The 27,012-nt window shown below is 39.3% G+C and overlaps 2 protein-coding genes across 5 annotated transcripts in view; both read left to right on the plus strand.

Annotated features, from left to right (window-relative positions):
• Nucleotides 1-1,350: 1,350 nt before the first annotated feature.
• On the plus strand, nt 1,351-7,869 carry LOC119895767 (phospholipase D1-like; the record flags this gene model as incomplete). The annotated part of the gene is given in 8 exon segments (XM_038709070.1): nt 1,351-1,455; nt 1,984-2,072; nt 2,349-2,462; nt 2,868-2,914; nt 3,191-3,325; nt 4,325-4,478; nt 4,753-4,870; nt 4,996-7,869. Coding segments are annotated over 8 exon segments (987 nt in total), but the record flags the coding sequence as incomplete, so codon positions are not given.
• Nucleotides 7,870-8,319: 450 nt separating this feature from the next.
• Nucleotides 8,320-27,012, plus strand: part of mink1 (misshapen-like kinase 1) — a gene marked incomplete at its 3' end in the record, with an annotated part of 28,529 nt that continues 9,836 nt past the window's right edge. For 2 of the 4 annotated variants that reach the window (XM_038708597.1, XM_038708600.1), the window contains 11 exon segments: nt 8,321-9,655; nt 14,072-14,137; nt 14,505-14,687; nt 14,778-14,888; nt 14,980-15,070; nt 15,162-15,292; nt 15,381-15,435; nt 21,289-21,367; nt 23,087-23,262; nt 23,416-23,485; nt 23,599-23,809. In XM_038708597.1, coding sequence (XP_038564525.1) covers nt 9,599-9,655; nt 14,072-14,137; nt 14,505-14,687; nt 14,778-14,888; nt 14,980-15,070; nt 15,162-15,292; nt 15,381-15,435; nt 21,289-21,367; nt 23,087-23,262; nt 23,416-23,485; nt 23,599-23,809 — 1,230 coding nt within the window. 4 annotated transcript variants of the gene reach the window in all.

Below are 27,012 nucleotides of genomic sequence, written 5' to 3' on the forward strand. Positions count from 1 at the left end.
ATTTCACGTTGTGTGACACAAAGTCAGAGCTATCGGGAAAGCAGATGGATTCCTTTACAGTACAACAAAGAGACACTGTTCTGGCTTTTGAAGTGCAGCTAAAAGTATTCAGAGTTTTTTGCACTGGCAGATGGTGAAACGCGAGTAAAGACTGTGGGGGGAAAAAAATCACATCCAACATGTTTATCCTGTTCAGTAAGGCCAGAGGAAAGAAAAGCACTGCCAGAGACTGGGAGGGAGGACATTTTATTTGCAATAGGCTTCATGGGAAATGTGGTCCAGTTTAGGAGAAACAACCAACATTAGCAAGTCAACTGGCATGAGACAGAGTTCTCATTCTTAATTTAATATTAGAATAATACTACAGATTTTACATGGAGCAAATTTGTAAACATGCATTAATCAGTTTTTGTCCACTAGCAGACACAATAATTAAACAATAATTAGAAGAAGCTGAAAAACACAGACGTGGATAGTAAACCTGTGGACAGGCAGTAAAAGTGAAATAGTATATCACATGTAAATTACATTTTTGGCCTTCACAGTCCCAAACAATTTCTTACTATCAGCAAATTTATTCTCACTCAACATCGTATGCTAGGGTTTTAAGTAGTCAGACAGTGAGTGTTGGGTAGCTATAGCGTTTGCTGTGTGTATTGTTTTTGTTTTGTAGGCAGTGGCCTGTAACTGTAACCCTTGCTCCCCATTATGCCGTAGCCTTCCTATGAGGTTTTGTTTATCCCATAGTCAGGTTTCAGGGACATTCTGTGTTAGAGCTGTAGAGCTTATTGAGTGTCCCGTTAAGTAAAGTAGAAGTTAATGCAAAGAACAAGATGAATACATCACTAACTTAAATTACCACAAAAATGATAGTAGCTTCAGGTTTCTATTTTGTTACAGTTATATAATACAGCAGAAGCTTTAAAAAAGTACTTATATATATACATATACACACACACACACACACACACACACACATACATACATATATATATATATATATATATATATATATATATATATATATAGTTGTAAGTTATTGCACTTCTCTGTAATTTCTTTGCTACACGTAGATGTTAAAGTTAATTTGGTGACAGCAAGTTAAAAGAATGAGTTTTATAGTACTGATACAGAAATAATACCGGACGATGAATATAACCATGAATATTTAATATTTTAGTTATTTACTTAAAGAAACACTTTAAGGACAAAACTGTAATGGTGGCAGAAATTAATGTAGTAAAGGCAAAATGGTGAAATGATGCACCATAAATATAATTGTGTTTCCAATGACGGATAAAGTTGAATAAAGTTCATTATTTAGTTATGAGTTAAATGTCCTTGTTTTAGGTGCTGCGCTCTGCCGATCGTTGGTCTACTGGAACCTGTGAGAACTCGATCCTCAATGCCTACATCCACACCATCGAGAACAGCGAGCACTACATCTACATTGAGGTAATGTAGCAACCCCGGCTAGTAACAGACAAATATATTCCTCATAGCATGAAAGTAACTTGAAATTGATGTTGAAAGTGGAATGAACGTCTGTCTATACTTTTTGATGATTTGTTTTACATTTCAACATTTAAACAGACAAATCCTGTCGAAATCATGTAAGCCTGCTGTGTGTTGGGCTCCCAAATTCTTCCTTGTGATAGCAGCGATACAATCAGAACCTTGAATCGTTTTAGCAGCAACACCTAAGAATGGGTTCTATTTTGAAAGATACAGTATATTTGTTTAATATGAAGCATACATTGGAGTCCCTTTATTCCTGACGTTTCAGCGCGTGATTCTTTCTTACTTGTGCACCATATAGCAAATTAATGTGCAGTAGATTATACTCTACAGTCAATGTGTTTCTAATCACAAGGTGTCATAGGTCTGAATTGAATCACAGCTTGGTCCCTTCCTTGCCAGCTACCTACCTGTTTTAGCCCTCACTTCATACCGAGCCACCATCTGCCTTCTCTCTGCCCTCAGAACCAGTTCTTCATCAGCTGTGCCGATGGGAAGACCGTCCATAATGGGATCGGCGATGCAATTGTGAAGCGAATCCTGCGTGCACACAGGTCTGGTTTAAGTGTACTAGCCAGATTTACGTGGCACTTAATTAATTTTGTATCCACACATTCTTGAACCTTATGTTAAACACATGAGTACATTTCAGCATTTACCTTTTATGATATCAGTGAATTACTTGATGTTGTTTCGCTGGGTTACACAATTCAAATAACATTTTTTAAGTGAAACAAATCATAGAATGAGTGAGTGAAAGGAATTGTCCACTTTAATGTTTAAATAGTAGACTTGTGGCCAACGTGGATGTTCATTGTGTCTTACTGCAGAGAGCAGAAGAAATACAGAGTGTTTGTGGTGATTCCCCTGCTTCCTGGATTTGAGGGAGACATCAGTGCAGGAGGTGGAAATGCCATTCAAGCTATTCTGCACTTCACTTACAGGTGAGAGCTTTCACCCATGATCATTCTGCACTCAGCCCACAGACCATAACAAGCACTATAACTAACAACTACTGCAGGAAAACGCACACTGACTTAAAGACATGTTGCCAGTCATGTTCAGTTCTACTTTTTATATAAATAGCTATATACATTATTTTGGCTGTTATGTATTAACAAAGTTATTGTTTCTCCGGTTACAGATTCCTTTGATAAAAGATCCCTATAATATTATGGAATTTAATTTGGCTTGCTAGTTTGTTTTAGGTTTGTTGTGAATGAATGAACTCACTGAAAACATTATGTTTTCCAATATTATTGTTTTATTATTTTTCTTAGGATTTATTGTTGCATTATTGTCCTATATTGTGTTAATTACTTAATTTAAATGGATTCTTAATGTCTTAGGACCATATGCCGAGGGGAGTACTCCATCCTGTCAAGACTTAATGAAGGTGAATTTTCACTTATCTGCTTTCATTTCAACCAAAAGACTCCACCTCACAACACGACACCTGTTTCCTCTCTAACATGCGTGTCTTTCTTTCTCCTTGTGTTGCTCCTTTAAACTGAAGCTACTGGTACTAGGTATCTACCCACCAGTCTGCACTTTCATCCTTGACTTGTTCATTTTTTTTAAACATCCATTTTAAGAGCCCATATGTCTATGTGAATTTCTTAATAAATCCCTGTATTTTCATATTATCTCTTGTGGATAATGTGATTCCCAGTGAAGGACCAGTGGACGGAGTACATCACACTCTGCGGCCTGAGAACACATTCCCAGCTCTCCCAGTCAGTTGTCACAGAGATCATCTATGTTCACAGCAAGACTCTCATCGCTGATGACCGCTGCTATATAATTGGTGAGTCACCAGCACAAACACATTTTCAAAGACATTTTGACCTTGAGTCATGATTGAGTTCCATTACAAAATAGCTCATCTCCTACCATACATATCATGTATTGACAAGAGTGCTGACTTCTGTTGAAATATTTTATAAGAATGTATTTTTATGCTTTTTTATCAATATATTTTGGTTATATTTTAATATGATTTTCATTGGTAAAAAATGGAAATATGCAAGTGAACAAGTATATTGACATTTGTTTACAAAAATGTAATGAAGTATTGTATTTATTATAATTTAAAGGTGGAGTAAGCGACTCTGGAGAAATCAAATTCCATGACAAATACCATGATATAGAGCAAACAGTGACACAGCAAGCAATGTAATTAACGTTAGCTAAGTTGTGGGTTAGCAAACTGTCACTACAGTTGCTGCTGCAAAGCTAACATGCAGAGAGGACGAGATGGTTTCCCATGGCCAGCACAGCAGCTCCAGACAGCAATACTCACAACTTTCCTGATACTATAGCTAACATCACAACAACAGCATGAGTTGGTGAACTAGAAAGTAAACTGAATGTCAGTGGTCATGTCATGTTTACTATTAACTCTCCTAATGTTGGTTGTATTAGGTTACTGCTAATGCAAACCTACCTACCTTTCCTACCCTTGAGTAGCTTAGCTTTGAGTTCTACTCTGTTCTATCCGTAATTCACAACTGACCATATTTCATATCAAATAGAGTATAAGCCTGTAACTGTTCATTCCAAATCCATTTCTGAACAACAAATATACAGATTATACTGTACTGAACTAGAGAGACCCTGAAAAACAGCACTGATACTCCCGATACAATCCATCTATCGTCAACTGCTTATCCTGCGTACAGGGACCCGGGGACAATAGGTTATTTCATTCTGATTGTTGCTTCACATGTTGAAACACTGGTTTGACAAGAATGATGCCTCTGAATGGACAGATTGTAAATGCTTGTACCTCCCACATGTATTCCAGGATCGGCCAACATCAATGACCGCAGCATGCTGGGCAGTAGAGACAGTGAGATGGCAGTGTTTGTGGAAGATGAAGAGCGGGTCCCATCCATCATGGGAGGGGAGGAGTACCAGGCGGGACCCCTCACACTCGCTCTGCGCAAAGAGTGTTTCAGGTCAGGACAGAATATGTTAACTCCTGAAAATTACATTCTTGTGATATATGACCATGAGCAGTTGCTACCTATAGACATGATAAAGTTTTGATACATGATACAAAGAAATCAAGACTAGCTTAGTTTTCTGTGTATTGGAAAGTGTCAGCTACCAAATGCAAACAGACAACAAGTGAGAAACCATCTATATATTTTCTGGATACAGGAAAATAATCTCAAATTACATTTTGGGCAAAAATAGTAATAATTGTCTTGAAAAACCTTTCCCTTCCAGTGTTCTTGTTGGAGCTTCTTCAGACCCCAGTATCAATATTGATGATCCAATCAGCGATGATTTCTTCTTCTTGGTCTGGAATGCAACTGCTAAACTGAATGCCACAATTTATGACAAGGTATAAATTAAACCGACATTTTGACCTTTTTATGCCTAACGGTAGCAGTGTGTAGTTACAGAGTTTTCTAACCTCTCCCTTTGTTCTCATTGGCTAATCTGTGCTGTGGCCCTGCTGTGATACAGGTCTTTAAATGCCTGCCCTACAACACTGTCCACAACATGCGAGGGCTGAAGGAGTACTCCAGTGAGGAACGCCTCTGCGACACAGACCCTGAGCAGGCTGTAGAGGAGCTGAAGGCTGTCCGAGGGCTGCTGGTCCACTTCCCCCTGAAGTTCCTGTGTGAGGAGAACCTGCTGCCTCCACTGGCCACTAAAGAAGGCATGGCTCCTGTAGAGCTGTGGACATAACCGCAGCTGAGCCTGTATCAGACTGCTACGTAACAGCTGAAAGGGCTGCTGTACCACATGCTCCTACTTGTAGTTCCAGTGCACCTAGTGTTCAGCACAGTACACTAGCACTTCAGCGGTGAGGAAAAGACATCACCATAACACAATTTATTTGTTAATCTTTGCATTTTATCTTGTCTTTTTGACTAACGATGGACTAATCTGAACATAACCACTGACATGTAGATGATGTACTGACATGTATGATGGTTTTATATAATTATTAACCTATACTCTGCAGTTTGTTCATGAAGGCAGTGTCTGCTTCATTACTCCTACAGTACAATCTGAACAACAGGGCTAGCGATGGTGCAAAACACACATAAATGAATGTATGAGTCAGGAGAGGATTGCAAGGTTGTATTGGAAATCAAGTATATCACATGATCTGGGAACATAGTGTACAGTTATTGGTGCAAGGTTTTTGGGTGGGTGGGTGGCTCTGTTGCTCTCGCTCTCGCTCTCGCTCTCTCTCTCGCTCTCGCTCTCGCTCTCTCTCTCTCTCACACACACACACACTCTCACTCTCTTCCTCTGAGGCTTCACCTCTCGCTGCAGTGCCAGCAAATCTGTCAGAACATTTGTGGTTGTTATGGTGACGAATATAAAGAGATGACTGGATCGTAGCTGAAAGAAAGACTGAATAGGGCAGAAAAGGAGAGCACTGATAGGGGGGATAACGTACTAAATCAGGATGGTGTACCAGAAAATAGTAGGTAATAATGTTGAAAGAGGACTGACCATTTCTGTGGAAGCAAAGTTATTTTAATAGTTTTGGATAAATTATGTAGGGAATGAAATGAGGACAAGATAATTAAAGGGTGCTACGTGATTTACTGTTAACTGTTGCTTTTGACAACCAAGTGAATTATTGTTATTATTTCACCATGTTGATCATGTCCGCAATCCACAACAGAACATTCCACTGTCCACTTGGATTTTATATATATATATATATGTACACACCCCATAACACTGTGGCTTTCATGTCATTCACGCTGCAATTGTCATTTTTTAATCTTTAACTTTTTTTTTCTTTGGATTTGTTTGATGTTAAATCATGCCAGTTGTTCTTTTGAAACCTGTTAAATCCCTTTACAGATCCATTAGGAACTGAAGGACTGCAATCAGAAAAAGTCTTGCATTGGACAAATATGTAGCAATGGTGATGAATGTAGACAGGCAACTACTGATTTGGAAATGTCATATAATAATTCAACATTGTATTGCTATAAGATATGGAGTTTGACCACAGTGTGCTGAAAATAAGGACATTCTGTAACCTGACAACACTTGGGGAAAATAGTGCTACTAGGAGTTATCAGTGCCTCTGTAAATCACCTGTATCATATAAAAGCTGATTTTTAGAGAACAGCCAGCAGAGAGGCAGACAACAGGCAGCATATGAAGCTTGTCAATGGGACTATGTTTTATATTCTTAGCTTTTCCATGTCATTGGACACTGGAATATGGGGGGGGGGGGGGTCAACAACACTACCAAGATGATTTTAGTGCAAACTTGCCTAGAAGTGAGACAGATGACAACCGTCCCATGTGATTGCTGCCTTGCTCTACATGAAGCACCTTTCATAGAGAAGCTAGTAAAACCATCTGTGTTTAGGCACGATGCATTGCTAGCTTCAGAATTATTCAAACTTTCTTTTGGAAGATATACAAACAGCACCAAGAGTCCTTTCACTAGAAACCTCGTATTTGCTAACCTCTCTTATTCAGCACAAAATGGTTGCCTTGAGTGTTTGGTTGTTTAAAGATTCTGCAGAAATGTTTGTGATAATGCTGAGAAGTTACCTTATACTCTTTCCATCATGAATATGATTTTTATTAGACTAATAGCCAGCATTACCAATACATTTTAATGTGTATATTACCAATACAAACTTGCGTTTTTAACTTATCACTATTATCCTTATCGGTGACCATGTGAAGGCCTTTGTATATGTAAATCTGTAGATCTAGGTTATTACCTGAAGTTGCTGATGTATAGGCTACTAACACTCAGGGGTAGAGAAATAATAAATATTCTTACTCTATCACGGAAGTACAGTTATGAACAACTTATACTTTATACTTTATGGTATGTTATGTTGTTTCCTCAATAACAGTTTTTTATGGAAATTCAAAGTGAATATAATACCGGTATCTCTGTTCATCAGCCAAAACAATTACTCAAATTGAAGGACATTTTATGTAAAAATGAGCCCCCCTCACCTCAGTCCAACACCCCTGAATGTTACATAGATAATCACAATGTTATTCATAATGTTTCTAAAATCCATAAAATATACCAATGTCTAGATGTTTATCAAGAATTTCCCTTCCACAGCCAGAAACTACTGATATCATCTAGAGACACTTTGCAAAAAAAAATTTTTTTTATGATATTGTACTTTATATCTTCTGTTATATAATTTGTTATCTGTATATTATTGAATCATATAATGTATTTCCATAGAGTAAATTGTACACTGAGTGGATATAGTGACTTAACATGTTTTTACAGGAAATGGGCACTATTATCACAAAACAATAAATAAGATTTTCTATGTGAATGCTGAAATTTTCAATAAAAAACCAATGCAATCTCCAGGTTATTGCAGTATAATAGCATCAGTTTTTAATGACATATCAGATTGCTCTCTTGAGCACTTGGTGTACTGCTTGAGAAGTGAATTATGCATTATTGACAAGAATTAAGATCTGCTGGAGATAAAGTAGGCCTGCCTTAATGGGAAAATAATTCTAGAAATCATAAAGCTGTTGGGATGGCAGACACATCAGCAGAGATGAGGAAAAACTAAGAGATGAGGTCACTTTAGTTATAAATGACAAAAAACACCGGTGATGTAATGTTGCAGTGTGTTGTTTGGTTATCCAGCAGAATTTACAGTGACCATGTCAGAGGTATGTCCGAGGATGACCTCAGCTGTGCTGCTCAGAGCAGACAGAGGCAGTTACGTAGGTTGAGGCTCACTGTAATTTTTCAGGTAAATTGTCCCTGATGAAGCACCGTAGTCATCCAAGAGGCGAAAACACTTGAGGTTGTGTTGAGTGCAGCCAATCGTCAGTACAACCCCGCAAGACTACAACACGGCTGGGAGTGGGAGGGAGCACTTGGGAAGCAAAACATGGCGAAATAAGAAGTTTGGCTGTTGGCCGCAGTTTGAAATTGCACCGTATCTGTGGTGTGGGACTACAACTACAAGTTCATAATATTTGGACGCCGGAGAACGAAAGCAACGTTTAACGTGAAAGAGTCGAGGGCCCCAGTTTAGAAGTATTACGGTGGCTGGTTGAAAACATAGTGCCTGCCTGTCTGCCTGTGTTTTCCCCGGAAGGTTGGTGGTGCTAGGCGCGACTGTCAACACAGAAAATGGAAGAAGACGGAAAGTTTTTGCTGGAAAAGACTGTTTAGCCTTCCAGTTTAGCTGCGTTAGCTAGCCTGTTAACGTTATACTGACTGCGCGCACCTGGCTCTGTATTCGGATTAACGTGCGCTCTGGTCGAAATTGAGGAATATTAAAGTCGTGTTAACAAGTTTGACAACTGCAGTTGCATATAATCGTATTTCAAACGAGGTCCTCATTTTTATTTCCCAGACTTAGCCTTAAGTAATAGTCTGGAAGGACGGCTATTTAAGGCATATAATGACAGGCTGACAGTCGGTTCTGGTGCGGTGCGGACGGACCCGGACGCCATCACATCAGACGTTGCGTCCTTAAAAACAACCATTGCGTTGCTGAACCGTAAATGTGATTTTATACTTTATCGGCGTAACAAGGAATGGTTCAGTGGAACATCTGGCATTGTTCTCCCGCGACACACATCATTTTATCATATAGAACAGTAGCAGGGATGTTGTACAGCAGCAAAGACGCGGCGTTTTGTCAAAATGAACGCAGCAAGGTGTTCAACAAAATTGGAGGTGCATCGCATTGAAACCCTGCCAGTTGTTGGAACGGTAACGTTACCACTGACCGGCTAACGGTGACGTTATCAGGTTGTTTAAATTTCTTAATTTAAGTTGGATGTGTTTTGATCAGGTATTGCAGCCGACATTTCTGTAAACCAACTGCGGATAGCATAGCTCTCGGCCAGAGTTGACGTGAGCTAGCCAGCTGGGTGCGTCTGTGGCAGCTCTATCTGCGATGTGTTTGGTAATCTAAGTGCTACAGTTTCAGCATATTAGACTGCCGGTTTGCTATATTTGTGAATAGATAAGCCCGTGCAAGCACGTTTTAGCAGCCATTTACATTTTCCCAAGCACTTCTTGTCTAATAACTGGCTAACTTGTTAGCTCACGTTCTAAGTTTGGCCAGCAATGTCTGAAAACGCCCCCACACGAAGCCTGGATGACATAGACCTCGCAGCTCTGAGGGTGAGTATTGTTATTACAAGATAAGTGTGCTGCACTTTATTCATGTAACATTGTGGCAGACGGACTCATTAGATGTTATGTCTTATGAACTGAAGTGTCAGTTTGCCAATGACACAAGCACGACCATTTAACACCCACGCAACAAAGTTGAGTTGGGATAAACATCCCTTTGCCGGCTATTGTTATTGGCAGCTGTGCTGTTTTAGTATCACAGATTCCCATCAAAGATGTTCTCACATTTTTTACACCTAATAAAAAAACATTCCCCAGCCCTGACAACTTTCCGTGATTAGTGTGAATAAAATAAAAATCATGGCGGCTCCTGTCTCCAGGGCTGTAACATTTCTGTCATGTGATTATTTTTTCATCACATACAGTGTAGTCATGGTGAACATTTTCATCGTTAGGCAGTTTTTGTATTTTCAACTACCAGTAATAAACTCTGACATTATGATGCAGAAACACTCTCTCTTTTGTTTAAAATATTATTGGAATGGGGGCCTGAAAGTTAGTGGTCCCAAGGTGAATGGCAGATCCTCTTACCATACCCTGGTGAATTTTGGATCTGGTGTTTTTGGTTTAGTTGGATTTCTCACAATAAAACTGTATATTATGAAATATAAGATATAAGACTTGGTTGGGGAAGTCCAGGCCTTACTTCCACAGTGTTTTCAGTGGTCCACCTGGAAGGCCTCAGTCTTAAAAATCTAACTGGCTTCTTTGACCACCATCCTCTAACATTAGATACACTTTGCCAGGCAAGAAATTAAGTCAAATGGGGAAAAACCTGCTCACTGCTATTACCATTTAATGAAAAATCCTCTTTCCAAGGGAACAGTTTCTGAATTAAAACCACAATTGTTATACTCCCTTTTGATGTATCTCCGTCTCAATGACAGGTGTCAAGAATATATAATTTATTAGCAGCAGTAAATCCCCTTAAGACAGACCCGTATTAGCATTATAAAGACATATTTTATGCATTCAGTTACTCCTTTAAGATAGATTGCAGCCCTGTCTCCCCCACTTAGGTACTGGTTTTAAACATAACCATATTTTTTCACTTTTATATAGGTGGGCTGTTTAAATCTCTGTCTAGACTTAAATTGACCAAAAGGTTATTCTAATTGTGTATCCGGCACAATTAAAACTATAATGAATGAACTGAGAACATGATGTGACTTCCTTCTTGTTGTTTAGTCCATGGGAAAAAATGTGCATCACCAAAATTATTATTATTGAGAAAATCACCAGTAAAGTCAGAGGAAAAGTCATTTTCCCTGTGCCCTCCAAAGATATCAGACTATATCAAACTCTGCAGCACTTTGGTGAAGCTTGAACAGATTTATGGTGCTTAACAGGAGAGCAGGGTAGTTTATTCATATCCTGATTTGTTGGCTCTGCGTTATGTTTTTCCCTGACTTAAATGAGGGCTCACCTGAGTCTGATTTTTCAAAATCCCAGCACATTGTTAGAAGTGACCCTGTTCTTTATAATAAATCTATGTGAAATGGCACTGGCAATTCGAGAAGATTGCCTGAGTTTATTTAATCATTTAGAGGTACAGTCACTTTGTTGAATTTAAGAATTGGATTATCAGTCTGAATAGAATCTCACAATCTCATTGTTTTGAAGGCAAAGCCACTTGGTGGTTCATCAACCAGGCTCCACCTCTTTGCCCATTTTTGGATTAGCCAGAAGAACAGTTGTGTTGATTACAGGTTGCATAATATATTACACTTTTAGAACTAAGACTACAGAAAGTGACATGGAAATATTTGAACAAAAACTCCTGCTGAATTAATTTACAATAATTGGAAAGTGACTTGTATGATTATTTTAGTGGATGTGAATATTAGATTCTGATTAGCAAGGAATACCAGCTCTCTAGAAATTAAAGTCATAAGAAATTAAGTCTGGCTATTTTATTTTGTTGCAATGAAACAGTCCATGCTTGTGATGTTCAGCATAAATAACTTTACAAAAGTGTGATAACAATGAATGCTGTTGTTAAGATTATAAGATCTCACAAAGGCTCAATGTAAACACTAGTAAAAGTGGACAATAATAGTCAACTACTTTTTCCACATTGTGATTATAAAGTAATGTTTATTGACTTAAAGAAAACAACTGTTAAAATACAAATGTTTGTGGATATTCTCAAACATTTGATGGTACAATTTTGGTTAGATGCAATGTAGTCCATTTGCAAAGTGTTTACTCACATAACGGTAGCATAATACAACCATGATGAATGGAAAAATGTATACGTCCATAACTGATGTGCAAATTGTGTGCGGTTCATGAGAAATTGACATGTTGTTGGGGTTAGGTTGTTGAATTTGGAAAATGACATTCCTTCAATCATTAGGCTTTATTCTTAGTAAAATACTCTGCATAGTTTAAGATTTAAAACTCTTAATGCCAACTACAAAATTGATACTCAGGGAAGTGTTTGAGTTGTGATTCTGAAGATTGTTGCAGCTGTGTAACCACAGATAGGGTAGACTTCTTTTTAAAGACTTCCTCTGTCAGCTAAGTTGACACCCTGCAGGAAATGTGTGGTCAACTTCCCCATGGACCATTACCAGTGTCATACCCTGTTGATCTGAGATTATTCTTATAACAACAGTCTGGACACAACTTGACATTTAGGAAAATTCATTGCATTGTTCCCAGGTTCTCCAATATATTGAGTTTACACATTAACATGGCAGCATGATATCAACAAGAAGTATGGAGACTTCCATTTTTATGATTTATGAGGGCTGAATGTAGATTTCTCATTCAGTTATCCTGTGGTTTTACTGCTTCCTTGCCTTTGTTTTTGCAATCATTGCAGACAATTTGTTCGACTGTGAGCTGGTGGTGCTACTCCTAGAACAGAACTGTACCCTTCCCCTTCTATCACTTCGTTCTTCTCATCCCACTCACTGTGCTGGACGTGGGTGAAGCTACCGCCCCTGCCTTGCCACCCACTCTATCATTACATTATTCTCCTCATACCATCATTCTCTTGCCTCCTGCTTTACGTCACGGTTCCCCCTCTTTTGTGTTTTTGCACATAACATGCTTCAAAATCTGGCAGGTACATTTAAGTCAACATTTGAGCTATGTGCATCTGCATCAAATGGATGGTCAATTCCCAATTTTACTGCCAAATCGTTCACAAGTATACCCCCCCCCCCCCCCCCCCCCCCCTCCTTGTTGAATGCAGAAACCCATCATTGGAAACAGATGAAAGCAGGATAGGTCATGCTGTACATTCTAAACCCAAAGCAGCAGTCTCACCACCCACACATCTTCTTAAAGCTGTATTGAAATTGCATGAAAGTAGAACTGCCTGTCATTTTCCCTTGTCTCCTGGGGGAGGGGTTGCATAATTAAGTCAAGCAACCCTACTTATCATTAGTGTCAGTGAAATATGTATTCTTCACTGCACTGATACTTAAAATCTTGAAAACAAATCAGGAAAAGGTCAGAAGTCACATCCATGTTGTCAGAATCCATCTTTGTGTATCTAATCTAGTATCAATATTTAGTGTATCTGCGTGTCTGTTTCCTCCATGTAAAGTCTTGTGGGTGGGTAGTAAGTCTGTGAGTGGGTGACTAGGAAGATGATTTGTATGGAAATATGGAATTGGATTCAATTTTGTGTACACAGTCTGTAGTTTTCTTATTTTTATGTATGATTTCTATTCTACACAGGTCAGAATGGGTTTTTTTGGTGTGTGTTTATGTGACAGGGTTCTGATGAAGTCTATAGACCGGCAGCTCTGGTCACTTTCATGGAGGTACACAATTCCGGTTGCACAGGAAAAGACATGCAGCTGTTGGTCATTTTTCTGATAGATTATTACTGTACTTAGTTATTACAATTAGTTAGTACAATTATTATTATTAATAAATCAAAGACTCTTGAGGTTTCTGTTAAAGATGTGACATTAAAATTAATTATGTTTGCCCGTATTTATTTTGTGTCTTTATCAGTGTTTCGTACTTAGACTTGTTTTAATCCAGTCTTTGTGCCAACACAACTGAAGACAGATTGCAGCAGTTACTAGAACAGGTGCGGTTTAGCAGGATTTTAGTATTCAAGGGTGACTGTTAACTGAAGAAACATGAGTGTAATAACATGAAATGTGACCTCCACTTAGGGTGAGCCTTGAAGTGTAGATGTGTAGGATTCAAAGAAGAACAAAGCAGCCATCACCCACTTAAAAACAAAAATAAATGTGTTGTGCTTTGAGTGTGGTCTTTTTAATTTTGCTGCCAAATTTGCAGGTTATTTTATTGAAATGCATATTTTTGGTTCTTGAAAATTGCCCACCAAGGCAAAAGGTGTATCTGTCTTGGTGTATCTGACCCTGCTCTGTCTGCCTTTTGTATGTATGAATCTGCCTGTGTCTCCCATAGGATCCTGCAGGAATCTTTGAGCTGGTCGAGGTTGTCGGCAATGGGACATATGGACAGGTGTACAAGGTGAGACATGACATCACATATGAATGATGAATGATGAATATTGAAGCTTTCAACACATACGCTGTAACTTGTGTGATGAGTTGCTTTGTTAAATGTTCTGTGCATTAATTTCTCAGATTATAGCAGATTTAGCTTATTGCTACATCTTTAAGTGGTCAGCCTAAAAAGTTTAATGTGGCTGTGACAGAAAGATAAGAGACTCCAGTTGAAGTAAATGTAAAATAAGAGATGCAAATTGATGAAGTAGTAGAGATTAAGCAATTAGCCACACTTTATCGGCAAAATTCAAAGAGTTTCAGGAACATGGAGGCATAGGTTCATTTTAAACTTTGCTGACTACTGTTGCCATCATCTTGACTTCCATCAGGGCCGTCACGTGAAGACGGGCCAGCTGGCTGCCATCAAGGTGATGGATGTTACAGAGGAGGAAGAGGAGGAGATCAAAGCAGAAATCAACATGCTGAAAAAATACAGCCACCACCGCAACATAGCCACGTACTACGGTGCCTTTGTAAAGAAGAGTCCACCAGGACATGATGACCAACTTTGGGTCTGTCTACCTTTTGTACCTGGCCTGATGATTTTGCTGCAGTATGCCTTCTTGATTGGGATCACTAAGTATGTGTTTGTCTGTATGTAGCTGGTGATGGAGTTTTGTGGGGCGGGATCAGTGACTGACCTGGTGAAAAACACTAAGGGCAGCTCGCTAAAGGAGGATTGGATTGCTTACATTTGCAGAGAGATCCTAAGGGTGAGAAATCACAGTCACACCAGTCAAAACATGTCTGCAGAGCAGAGTTCACTCCTTACTGACCAATATTGACTTCTCTGTCTATGCACAGGGCCTTTCTCACCTCCACGCCCATAAAGTTATCCACAGAGACATCAAGGGCCAGAACGTGCTGCTAACCGAGAATGCAGAGGTCAAACTTGGTATGTTGAATAGGTCTTTGGCTGTTGTATTGCAAAGTAGGCAAATGCTGTCCCTCACAATCTCTCATCTGATTCCTTTGTCCACATTCAGTTGATTTTGGGGTGAGTGCTCAGTTGGACAGGACCGTTGGACGAAGGAACACCTTCATCGGCACACCTTACTGGATGGCTCCTGAGGTTATTGCCTGTGATGAGAACCCTGACTCCACCTATGATTACAGGGTAACAGCAGCACTATGTTTGTGTGTGAATTATGCTGTGAGAGCATATGCGAGATGGAGACTGACCTGGTCCCTTGTGTATTTTACAGAGTGATATCTGGTCCTTGGGGATCACAGCCATAGAGATGGCAGAGGGAGCTCCTCGTAAGTGCACCTGTTTTTTTTGTTGTTTCTTTTTACTTGTTCTCCGTTATATTATGCATTTGTTTGTACTCAGCAACAGATCATTTCTTGTCTCTAAGCCCATTCTAAAAGACGTCATGAATGAGTCTTGTCTTGGATATGCGGCCTTGTTGTCTGTATCTTCAGATGGACAGCTGACTCACTGTAATCAAGGTAGTGTAGTCGTGAGCTGGCAGTTGGCCTGTGGAGGCTGATTGCACAGATCTCTCTGGTCTGCTTAGCGGGGAGATCTGTCTGCCTTGAGATTTAGTGTCAAACCTGACTAAGAACCAAAGAAATTCTCACTTAAAGGGATAGTAAGTGATTGTAATCCAGTACAATTTGAGTTAAATTCAGCAAATATTGCCTCATGGTTTGCTAGCTCTCTCCTCTCAAAATGGAAAACAAAGAAAGTGGTGTGGTCCACACAACATTGTTCTAGCCAATCAGCAACAGATGATATTAGTGCTCTTGCACAGGAGTGATGCGGGGAGGGGGGTAGTGGGAGAGAGTGTTCTATACACCAGTACATCCAGGCACTGTGAAGAAGGAGAGGTGACTGAGAAATAGCCAAAGAGCAAAAGGTCTGAAGTGTATAAATAAAGGAAGTTATATGACAAGGCAAGGGTGAAGGCGTTTCAATACTGGAGAAACCTCAGAGATTTAAAATGTATGGGAGGAGCTTCTGATGGAGCACTGAAGGGAGGGGTGTATTTGTTTGGCCGTTGAGTTCAAATATCAACAATCCTTCTGCAGAAACACTGCACTGGTCTACACTGGTCTAGAATGGCTGCCATAATATCTGGCTGCCGCACCATGTGAAAGTTGCAGGTTACTCTTCCTACTGCTAAAATGTTTGTAAAAGAAGTCACAGCTGTGGTAAATACATTTCGTGTTAAACACTAAACACTGGCTCAACATGAGCAACTTCTTGCCTAGTAAACTGCTGTGTTTGACCAGTTGGTGGTTGTTATAATGCAACAAAAAAAAAATTAAGGGAACTCTTAATCAACACAGTATAACATCATGTCAGTTAAACTTTAGGGATATCAATCTGTACAGTTAGGAAGCATAAGCAATTGTGAATCAATGTCACTTGTTTTGGTGCAAATGAAAGTGACAACAGGTGCACTGGAGAATCATCCGCAAGACAACCCCCTAAAAATGGAATGGTTTTGTAGATGGTGACCGCAGACAATTGCTCTCTCCTTATCCTTCCTGACTGATTTTGCTAGTGTCCTTGTCATTACTGGTAGCATGAGGCGGCACCTGTAGCCCATTCAGGTTGCACAGGTAGTCCAGCTCCTCCTGGATGGCACATCCACACATACCATCGCAAGAAGGTTTGCTGTGTCTCCCAGTACAGTATCAAGAGCGTGGAGGAGATACCAGAAGACGGCCATTACATGAGGAGAGCTGGACAAGGCCGTAGAACCCAGCCGCAGGACCGGTATCTGCTGATTTGTATGAGGAAGAACAGGAGGAGTACTGCCAGAGCCCTACAAAATGACCTCCAGTGAGCTACTGGTGTGCATATTTCTGACCAAACTGTCAGAAACAGAGTGCAGAAGGGTGGCATGAGGGCCCGACATCCTCTAGTGAAATCTTTGTTCACTGCCCAGCATCGTGCCTCTCAGTGGCATTCGCCAGAGAACGCCAGAATTGGCAGGTCTACCATTGTCGCCCTGTTCTCGTCACAGATGAGAACAAGTTCACACTGAACACATGTGATGAAAGTGGTGAACGTTATGCTTCCTGCAACATCATCCACATGACCAATTTGGAAGTGGGTCAATGATGGTCTGGGGAGGCATATCCTTGTAGGGTCGCACAGACCTACACGTGCTAGATAACGGTATCCTGACTGCTGCTAGATACCGGGATGTCAGACCTTTCACTGGTACAGTGGTCCTGGGTTCCTCCTGGTGCAGGACAATGCCCAACGTCATGTGGCCAGAGTGTGTAGGCACTTACTGGATGACGAAGGCATTGATGCCATTGACTGCACCCTCACCTTCCTCAGACCTGAATCCAATGGAGAACCGCTGCGACATTAACGATCGGTGCATCCGAGGCTGCCAAGTAGCGCCACAGACTGTCCAAGAGCTCACTGATGCCCTGATCCAGGACTGGGAGGAAATCCCCCAAGACACCATCCACTGTCTCATCTGGAGCAGGCCCAGACGTTGTCGGGAGTGCATACAGGCACCTGGGGGCCATACACACTAATGAGTCACATTATGAGTTGCCATGATGAGAGACATCACATTGGATTAGCCTGTGATTTATTTTTTTACTTTGATTTTTGTTGTGATTTTGAATCCAGCCCTCAGTTAGTTGGTGATTTTGGTTTTCATTGACCATTGTTACGTCATTTTATTCTCAACGAATTATACAATTTACAGTTAGGATTTTGAACTTCTAACTATATTGTTCATTGAGATTTAATTTAAGTGTTCCGTAAATTATTTTGAGCAATTTATTTTAACCCTACTTGCAGCAAGAATTGAATTTGCACTCTACTTATTTGTTTTCTTGGTATTGCATTGGCCATTACAGTAGTAGTAGATAACACTTGGGGCTACTGTTTTATGAGCTCTGCATTGTTACAAAATGTGTTTTCACTCTGCCTGAATTTTATAGCCACCTGCTGCTAACTGTTGAGTTGGAGACAAACTGAGCTATTTTGAATAAAATTAAAGTCAAATTTAAATTCCTCCTCCACTGTGATTTGCTATTTGCAACATCAGTTGGATATTTAACCCTCACTGTGCAGAATGATGTATGTGTAGATTTGATACTAGACAGCTGTTTTCACATTAATCTGCTGAAAGAGGGATTGTTTCTCTGTTATCACCTTTAATCAGATTTTAAGGTGTTTATGTAAAATTATGATTTTTGACATCACAACTAGTTTGGAAGTCAGTCATGGTGCAATATGAAACCTACATAAGTATGATGTGGAAATGAAACCTGCCTTTACACTGAGAAAGGATATATTGTGTCCAGTAGTTAAGATTTTGAAATTAACAATATTTCTATTTTCATATATTCTAGTTTTTTTTCAATGAGGGTATAGATGTATTTTTTTAAGAATTCTTAACACGATGGAAAAAAAAACTTTTTAATGTGGGAAAAACATATTTGAGATAAATCAGTATTCCAAGCAGAGACATTTTTATGTCTCACAACATGTCTGGAGGGGATCATTAAGCTTTAAGTATAGGAAGCAGAGTTTAGGTTTTTTTTTTTTTAGTCAAAATAAATTTGCACCACTGGCACTTTAAAACTTTTTAATGTTCTGAAAGCCTTTTTTCACAATACTGATGAAGACTACAGAGCTCCTACAGACCATAGTGGTGCTTCTGTGAATGACATAAGGCATACAGGCCAACTGTCGAACTGGTGTTGATGTACCATTATAAATTATGCAGTGTGTACTTCCTCATTCCATCAATCTCATTACTGAATATGTTCCACTAATAAAGTTGCAACAATCCTTGATTTTTACCTTTTTTTTTGTTAGTAGCGCTGAAACCATTTGTCAATGAACCGATTAGTTGTTCAACAGAAAATAAAGGAAGACAGTTTTATTAATCGGTTAAGTTTAAAAGCAGTATTAATATTTTTTACATTTTTTATTTTACTGAACTGTTTGCCAAGACACCACAATAGTCCTGTATAACGTAAGATGGGTATTTGTCATTAAAACTCCATCATAAATGTTTTGATTTAAAAAAAATTACTAACCAATGATGAAAATCATTATTTGCAACACTAGTGGTTGTCTCTCTCTTGTGTTACTTATTCATTATCATCATGATGAAAATGATAACCAAATGTATTTAATTGCTTGAAATTATTTTTTATTAAATTCTTAATAAAAATACATTGTTTTATATACATATGCTGTTGGCTTTGCAGTTGATTAATTCTACAGAAGGTCTGTCTTGATCACATGACCTTCTACATTTAAAGCAAGTTCATTTGTGTATTCCATGATGCAACTGGGGGAAGGTGTGACACGTATTTTCTAGATAAACTGACCATATTCCAGAAGACAGGACTGATAAAATGGACATGTGATATGTGTCACTGTTTCTTTGAGATGCATCATTGTGCCAGTAATTGTAATGTATTCATTAACCTTGCAGGTGCAGCATGTTACAAAATTGTTTGCTTATCAATACATCACACAAAACCGTGGACATCACACACTATACACTCACTGGCCACTTTATTAGGTACACCTTGCTTGTACCCAGTTGGACCCCCTTTTGCCTTCAGAGCACCCTTAAGTCTTCGTGGCATACTTTCAACAAGGTGTTGGAAACATCCCTCAGAGACTTTGGTCCATATTGAAATGATAGCATCACGCAGTTGCTGCAGATTTGTCGGCTGCACATCCATGATTCAAATCTCCTGTCCCACCACATCCCAAAGGTGCTCTATTGGATAGAGATCTGGTGACTATGGAGGCCATTGGAGTACAGTGAACTCATTGTCATGCTCAAGAAACCAGTTTGAGATTATTTGAGCTTTGTATCCTGTTGGAAGTAGCCATCATAGGATGGGTACAATGTAGTCATAAAGGGGTGAACTTTATTCAGCAACAATACAACAACGTTTTTCCAATCTTCTATTGTCCAATTTGGGTGAGCCTTTGTGAATTGTAGCTTCAATTTCCTGTTTGGCTTTAGGGTGATTTGTGTGGTCTTCTGCTGCTGTTGCCCATCTGCTTCAACGTGTTGTGCATTCAGAGATGGTATTCTGCATACCTTGGTTGTAACGAGTGGTTATTTGAGTTACTGTTGCCTTTCTGTCATCTCGAACCAGTTTGCCCATTCTCCTTCAACCTCTGACATCAACAAGAGATTTTTGTCCACACAACTGCTGCTCACTGGATATTTTCTCTTATTCGGACAATTCTCTGTAAACCCTAGAGATGGTTGTGCGTGAAACTCCCAGTAGATCAGCAGTTTCTAATATACTAAGACCAGCCCTTCTGGCACCAACGATCATGCTACATTCATAGTCCCTTAAATTCCCTTTCTTCCCTATTCTGTTGCTTATTTTGAATTTCAGCATTACATTGAGTTGCTGCCATGTGATTGGCTGATTAGCTATTTGTGTTAACAAGCACTTGAACAGATGTACCTAATAAAGTGGCTGGTGAGTGTATATTATGTATTTTGAGGAAGTGTGGGATACATTTGTCTAAAAGTTTTCTCATAGTGTTTGGACTGTCTCTACAGTTGATCACCTAAAAGCCTAAATAAAACATAACAGTTCACTCCAACTAAACTCTGTGTACTTCATTACTGTGATCACTTCCACTGACCTCCTATCATGTTATATGAAACACACTTCATCAGTATAACTGTGATCTCTCTTTTTTAATGTGGCTAAACTGCTGTCCCTAAAATGCTGAAATACATTTTTTCTTTGGCTGTCTCAGTCACGTTGCATATGTCCCCAAGACTGCATTACAAAAGCCCATTTGGTGTGAAACTGTAAAGCTAACCAGTCAGGTTTAGCTACCTACCTACGCTGGGAACACAATGACTCACAGGCCTTGCTCTTACATTCAATGTAACATCAAGCCTGGGGGCACCAGGAAATATTGGATAACAGCAGCTATAACCATGTTTGAGGATACAAAGAATATGTGTTATGGAATATAGTATTACAAGCCACCATGTGTGGGAATATGATATTCTGTCTAACGTAAAATGTATTCTGATTTCCCTTTGTCTTCTTTGTACTGTAGCTCTCAGCACAGGTAGGAGGATTTAATAATACTTAACAACTATCTATCTCCTTTTATTTGTGTAGCCTTGTGTGATATGCACCCGATGAGAGCCCTCTTCCTGATTCCCAGGAATCCTCCTCCGAAACTTAAATCCAAAAAATGGTGAGTTATCAAACATCCTGCTGTCTCCTTAAAAAAATGAATTTGAATCTATTTTCCCATGTTGGTGTGTCCAAGTGACTAACGGGTTGTAGGTTGTGTATCAGCAACAGCAATTTTTTGAAATTGGTCCACTATTGGTCCACTATTGGTCCACTCGTTTCCTACGGTGTAACACCGGCACCCTGCCAGCTGCTGTCTGTCAGACACGGACACCGAGACACCCCGCCTGAGATCAAAAGGAGAATTTCAGATATTTCCTCAAAAGCCCTTTTCCCCCTTTTTTAATAATAAAAAAGTTATAAACAATATATTTAAAAACACGTTGACATTATTTTTAACTACAAAGGGGAAGGGACTTCAATGACAATGAAAGAATGTTTAATTTTCACTGTCTGGTACTGTGCAGTAGATAACATAGTAGATCAATTCAATTGCAGTGTTTTTCCCTTATCAAATTACATGGAAATATATATCTAGTGCATCAGTAATATGTTTATAGATTATCTCTTTGTGTTGAAATAACAAAGTTCTGCAATATTTGTTAGCTAAATCCAACCAATAAATGTGATATATCGAAGTGGGGAAAAATCAGGTCAGGGCAGGAGAGCACATTTGCCTGCGTTATTATACCGTGGTTACTCTGTTGAGTTGATGTTTGAGAAAACGGGTTACTGCAGAGCAACAATAACCAGGTTAAGTGCATATCCAATCCAATATAAACATACTTAATGAGAAGAGCACTGAATGGAAAGAAAGCTACTTGTACGAGAAGCGATCTAAAATTACAGGAAAATGTGCGATTTCTCAAAGCAGAGTTTCCGGTTACTATGGTTGCATATGGGGTAGCTGATTTCATAGTGTGAGTGGCCATGTGCTTTGTCCCAGCATTGAGACAAATATGATTGTGAGCAAGACATGAAGCTGACGGCATTTAAACTAACTTGTAATGTTCTTTCTCCTACCCTGTTTTTTTTGCTCCTATTACTTTTCCTGCTTCTCGTTAATGGACCCTCTTAGTAGAGTTTATAGTCCCACTGCATTCACAATGTTTATATAATTCTAATCAGAAAGAAGCTATCGGTCAATATTGTGACTCAAAATGAACAATTATGCACATGAAAAAAAACACAAGTAAGTGATGGACAACATGAACTTAACAACTCTTGGTTACTGTTTTAAAAATATTGACCTTATGCAGGTAGTATTAATTGTGTGGTTATTGTAGTGCATTGAATTGGATTTTGTAGTGGTCATGCGTTGCTCACATTTTAGTTGCAGTTGCAGAGAAGTTGAGTGAAACGCAAGCTGGTCTAAAGTAGTTTCTCAGATTGTTGATAAGCTGTTTACTGGTTGATTGTAGCTATAAAATAGCTGTCAATCATATCATATCTGTAAAGGCATTGCAGGATGAAATGGGTCAGTGAAGAATGTTGGGATTTTGACTGCAAGCATGAACTGGGAAACTTACTGGCTTAAGTTCACTCTTGTGTAACAAAGGACGATTACTAAAAATGTCACACAAACTCCTCTCCAGAAAATGCTGGACATGTTAAAGGGGCTGAAAACAGACCTTGTTCCACTTGAATCTCTCAAGATTATTGTTGGATCAGGATTCTGGGCAACAACATCCCTGCTGCCTACTGTCCAATGCCTCCCTGCACTCCCACTCTCCCTAGTTCTCACTAGTTTATCGTCCTCTAACCTGCCCCTTCCTCCCAGGTCCAAGAAATTCATTGACTTTATAGAGGGCTGTCTCGTGAAGACATATCCCAGCCGACCATCCACAGAGCAGCTTCTCAAGCACTCCTTCATCAGGGACCAGCCCACCGAGCGCCAGGTCCGAATTCAGCTCAAAGACCATATTGACCGTACGCGCAAGAAGAGGGGAGAGAAAGGTAAGCTGATGAGATGGAAAGGGCCTAAATGGGTGTAACCCAGGCTGCATTGTGTCTTCATGGACATTTATCAAGTTAAGTATACTGCACATTAGTATATCAGTGTTTTTTCATGTAATGTTTGAGTTTGCTTTATTCAAAATGTTCTAATAGAAGAGACGGAGTATGAGTACAGTGGCAGTGATGAAGAGGATGAAAATCGTGGAGATGACAGAGAGTCAAGGTAATTACAATTTATCATCTCTGTCCAAGTAGGTTGAATCCTTGACTTGTGTTCTTTATGCAAATGATCGTCCTGAAACTCGTCTCCCTCATCATCTCAACTTTGGTCATCAGTTCAATCCTCAATGTGCCCGGTGAGTCCACCCTGAGGCGGGACTTCCAGCGTCTGCAGCAGGAGAACAAAGAGCGCTCGGAGGCTCACAAGCGGCAGCAGGCCCAACTGGCTGCTCAGCGTAGGGACCCTGAAGAACACAAGAGACAACTGTTGCATGACCGACAGAAACGCATTGAGGAGCAGAAGGAACAGCGTCGCCGACTTGAAGAGGTAATCATCCAGAGAATCAGTACTTTCTGAACAAATAGTTTGACATTATGAGAAATGCACTTATTCACTTTCCCTAGAGTTGAATGTTCAGAACGATACTGCTCTCGTATCTGTGCTAAATGTGAAGCTAGAGCCAGAAGACGATTATCAAAGACTGGAAACGGGGAAAGAGCTCGTCTGGCTCTCTCCAATGTGAAAAAAATACTCCTATCAACACCTCTAAAACTTGTGCTGTGACTATTTATTGGCAACTACTGCGCCCAGAGAAAAGTAACACTTGTATTTTTGTATGGTTAGTCAAAGGAAATACTTTAGAGCTTTAGAGATGCAGGAAGGTGTATTTTATTGTATATAGCCAAGATAACAGTTCCCCCCTGCTTACAGCATTTATGCCAATCTAAGTTAATTTCTTCCTGGCACTAGTCATACTAAACACACAGACATTAGACTGGTATCAATTCAGCTCTTGGCAAGAAAGCAAGTAAACATATTTCTTTAAGGAAACCTAAGATATTTTTCTAGCCTTTATTGTAACTGTCTTTGTGTCTTGTGGTCACTGTAACGTTTTTGACTTAACTTTCCAATATTGTCCAAAATTATTGCGATATTGCACCCAATACGGAGATGAGAGGTCTGGTACCTGCAAAACCAAACACTGGTGATGAAAAGCACATCACTAGAACAAAATATTTGAAAGTTCCCTAGTAGTGAATAAACAATATTGATACTCACTTTACAAATGGCAGGTGTGTTTCAGGGACGTAATTGTTATGTAGGTTGTGTATCAGCAATTAGACTTTGAAATGAAATACTACCACCTATGGATAAATCATCATCATGGTCTGTCTTTTTGTTTTCTGGTGTTTGTTTTGATTGATTCATCAACATTTATAAAATACACACACATAAGATTTTGTCAGGGACAGAACAATTGTGTCTTGGGTCTTATTTCCACCGTTGACCTTGATTTTGTAATTAAGTGTAATCCTGCAGATTTTACCAGAGGCTCATGGTACTAATACATTATGCAACACGATGGCAGTACATTTTTTATTCAAAGCAAAACTGTACCAAGCAACAAAAATAACAGGTTCCTTGTTTGTAATGTGTCTGGTCTTGTTCTTGCCCTTCAGCCACTTAAATACTTGCTGTTGCCCTTTATCAAGTCTCCAATCTTCACGGCAGAATTTAGTTTGCTTTGGTCATAAGTGCAAAGCATTTATGATTTGCCTTATATTATGAGCCCTACTAAGCTTTTGTTATGTAATATGCAGACCGTAAACTATGAAAATAAGTAATAAAGTAATAATGCATAATAAAATATAACGTGGCAATGAAATGTTGAGTAGCTTTGGAAATTAAGTCTTTGCACTAAAACACACTAGTAAACTTACCTATACATAAGGTTGTTTTTTTGTCACCAATTCAACGCCTCCATGACTGAATATAATGTTGCAAGTACTCAACAAAGCGCAGGTCATGTTCACTGGCAACACTATCTTTTCAACACAAACATTCATAGTTAATAGGCAAACAGTGGGGAATAGAGTGAGATTATTTAGAGTGAAAAAAAGTCCAGCTCCTTTCAACATAAGTATGAATTACTAATTCTTCAAACTTTTGCCCAGTGCGAGATGATTTTGGAGGCTAGAGTGAGATGTATACAGTTTGTAAAAAGGTAGTCTCACCCTTAAGGAGTTTGTAGATTAGTGAGTTGTATTAGTGGCTCAAGATTCAGATTTTCTCTACACTAAGACTGCTAATCTGCATGGTCCGAGGGCTGTGAACCAGCCCAGGAGGCTGCGTGTGTTGTTTGTTTGTTTTATAGAATCTATGTCTATTTCCTAAGGCTGTGAGGTTGAAAAATTTAAGAAGGCCTGCTTAAATTTAACCTGCTAGCTGTCGTGAAGCTAAAAGACAACAGTGTAACCCAGAAGTGATGGATAAAAATCAGAAGTCCATGCAGAAACATATGATAATGATTACATCTTGCTCACTTGTAATCAGCTTATTGAGCTCTACAAGTTGGTTTGTACATTGTGTATATATAATGCTGTTAATAGTGTTTGCACACTGCTGTATGGAATAATACAAGTGCACTGCTGTATGGAATAATACAAGTACACTGTACACATCTTGGTTTTTAGTATTGTAGCATTGTCTTGCCAGTGTTTCACATCCTCCGAATGTGTATCAACATGTCATCTACTCTGCCCATAAGGCAACTGAACTTGCTTTGAAGTTTTATCTCATACAGAGTTGACAAAAAAAGTTTAAGCAAAGACAAATTTTCACGGGAAAAAAGCCTTGTGGGAAGCTGTGCCTAATAGCTATAAGCCCTCACTAGCGGTTAGTTTATTGACTTGCTGGTGTCAGATGATCACAGATCAAACAAATGTAGGAAACATTTGAAACATGCCAGTCAGGGATTTTTATGCTAGATTGTAAATTGTTACTGATTGTGAAGGACAGCAAAATAAATACAGATTTTGTATTCATACTGTGATTGTATTGTAAGGGTTGATGTAACACTTTAAAACATGCTTTGAGACATTATTTAAGCACAGGTTATGTACGTTGCTAAATATTTGAAAGAACTACTTATATAATTCAGCTCATTGGTGGGCTGACAAAGTGTCAGCAGCTGTGAAATGTTTGAGGCGTTAAGAGGACTTTGAGTGAGGCACACATAATTACACTGATATCATGATTGTGTATTGTAAGTATTGTGCAGTATTGGTATGGTATTCTACTGCAGTATTGAAGTCCCCTAATATACCTCTACCTCCTCCTCTATCTTCTCTGGCTCTCTTCTGTTCAGCTATAAAGTGCAAACAACATGAGCTCTGAGTGTTTTGTGTCCGTACCAAGTGGGAGGTTCCCATTTCACCACAAAGAACAAACCTTGTTGTTTCAATGTCCTTTTTAAAAAAGCAGATAAAGATGGCTCCCTGCCAAAAGTGAACTGGTCAGTTCGAGGTTGAATCAAAGCAAGATGATTAGGATGCAATAGGTGTGTGTGTTTTTTTGTGAGAATGACTCACAGCCTCTGTTCATTGCCCTGCACTCTCACTCCCTTTATTTATTTATTTGCACACAAAACAAGGGAAGGTTTGCTTATAAGCAGGCTATCCATTATAAATTCCCCAGTGCAAACATAGCCTCTATGCTCATTTCTCTTTTTCCTGTCACCCTTCTCTCCC

Source organism: Micropterus salmoides, unplaced genomic scaffold (genome assembly GCF_014851395.1).
Source record: "Micropterus salmoides isolate LMB-PRFRI ecotype aquatic unplaced genomic scaffold, ASM1485139v1 Ms_hic_scaffold_9, whole genome shotgun sequence".
In the NCBI taxonomy this organism is placed as follows: Eukaryota; Metazoa; Chordata; class Actinopteri; order Centrarchiformes; family Centrarchidae; genus Micropterus; species Micropterus salmoides.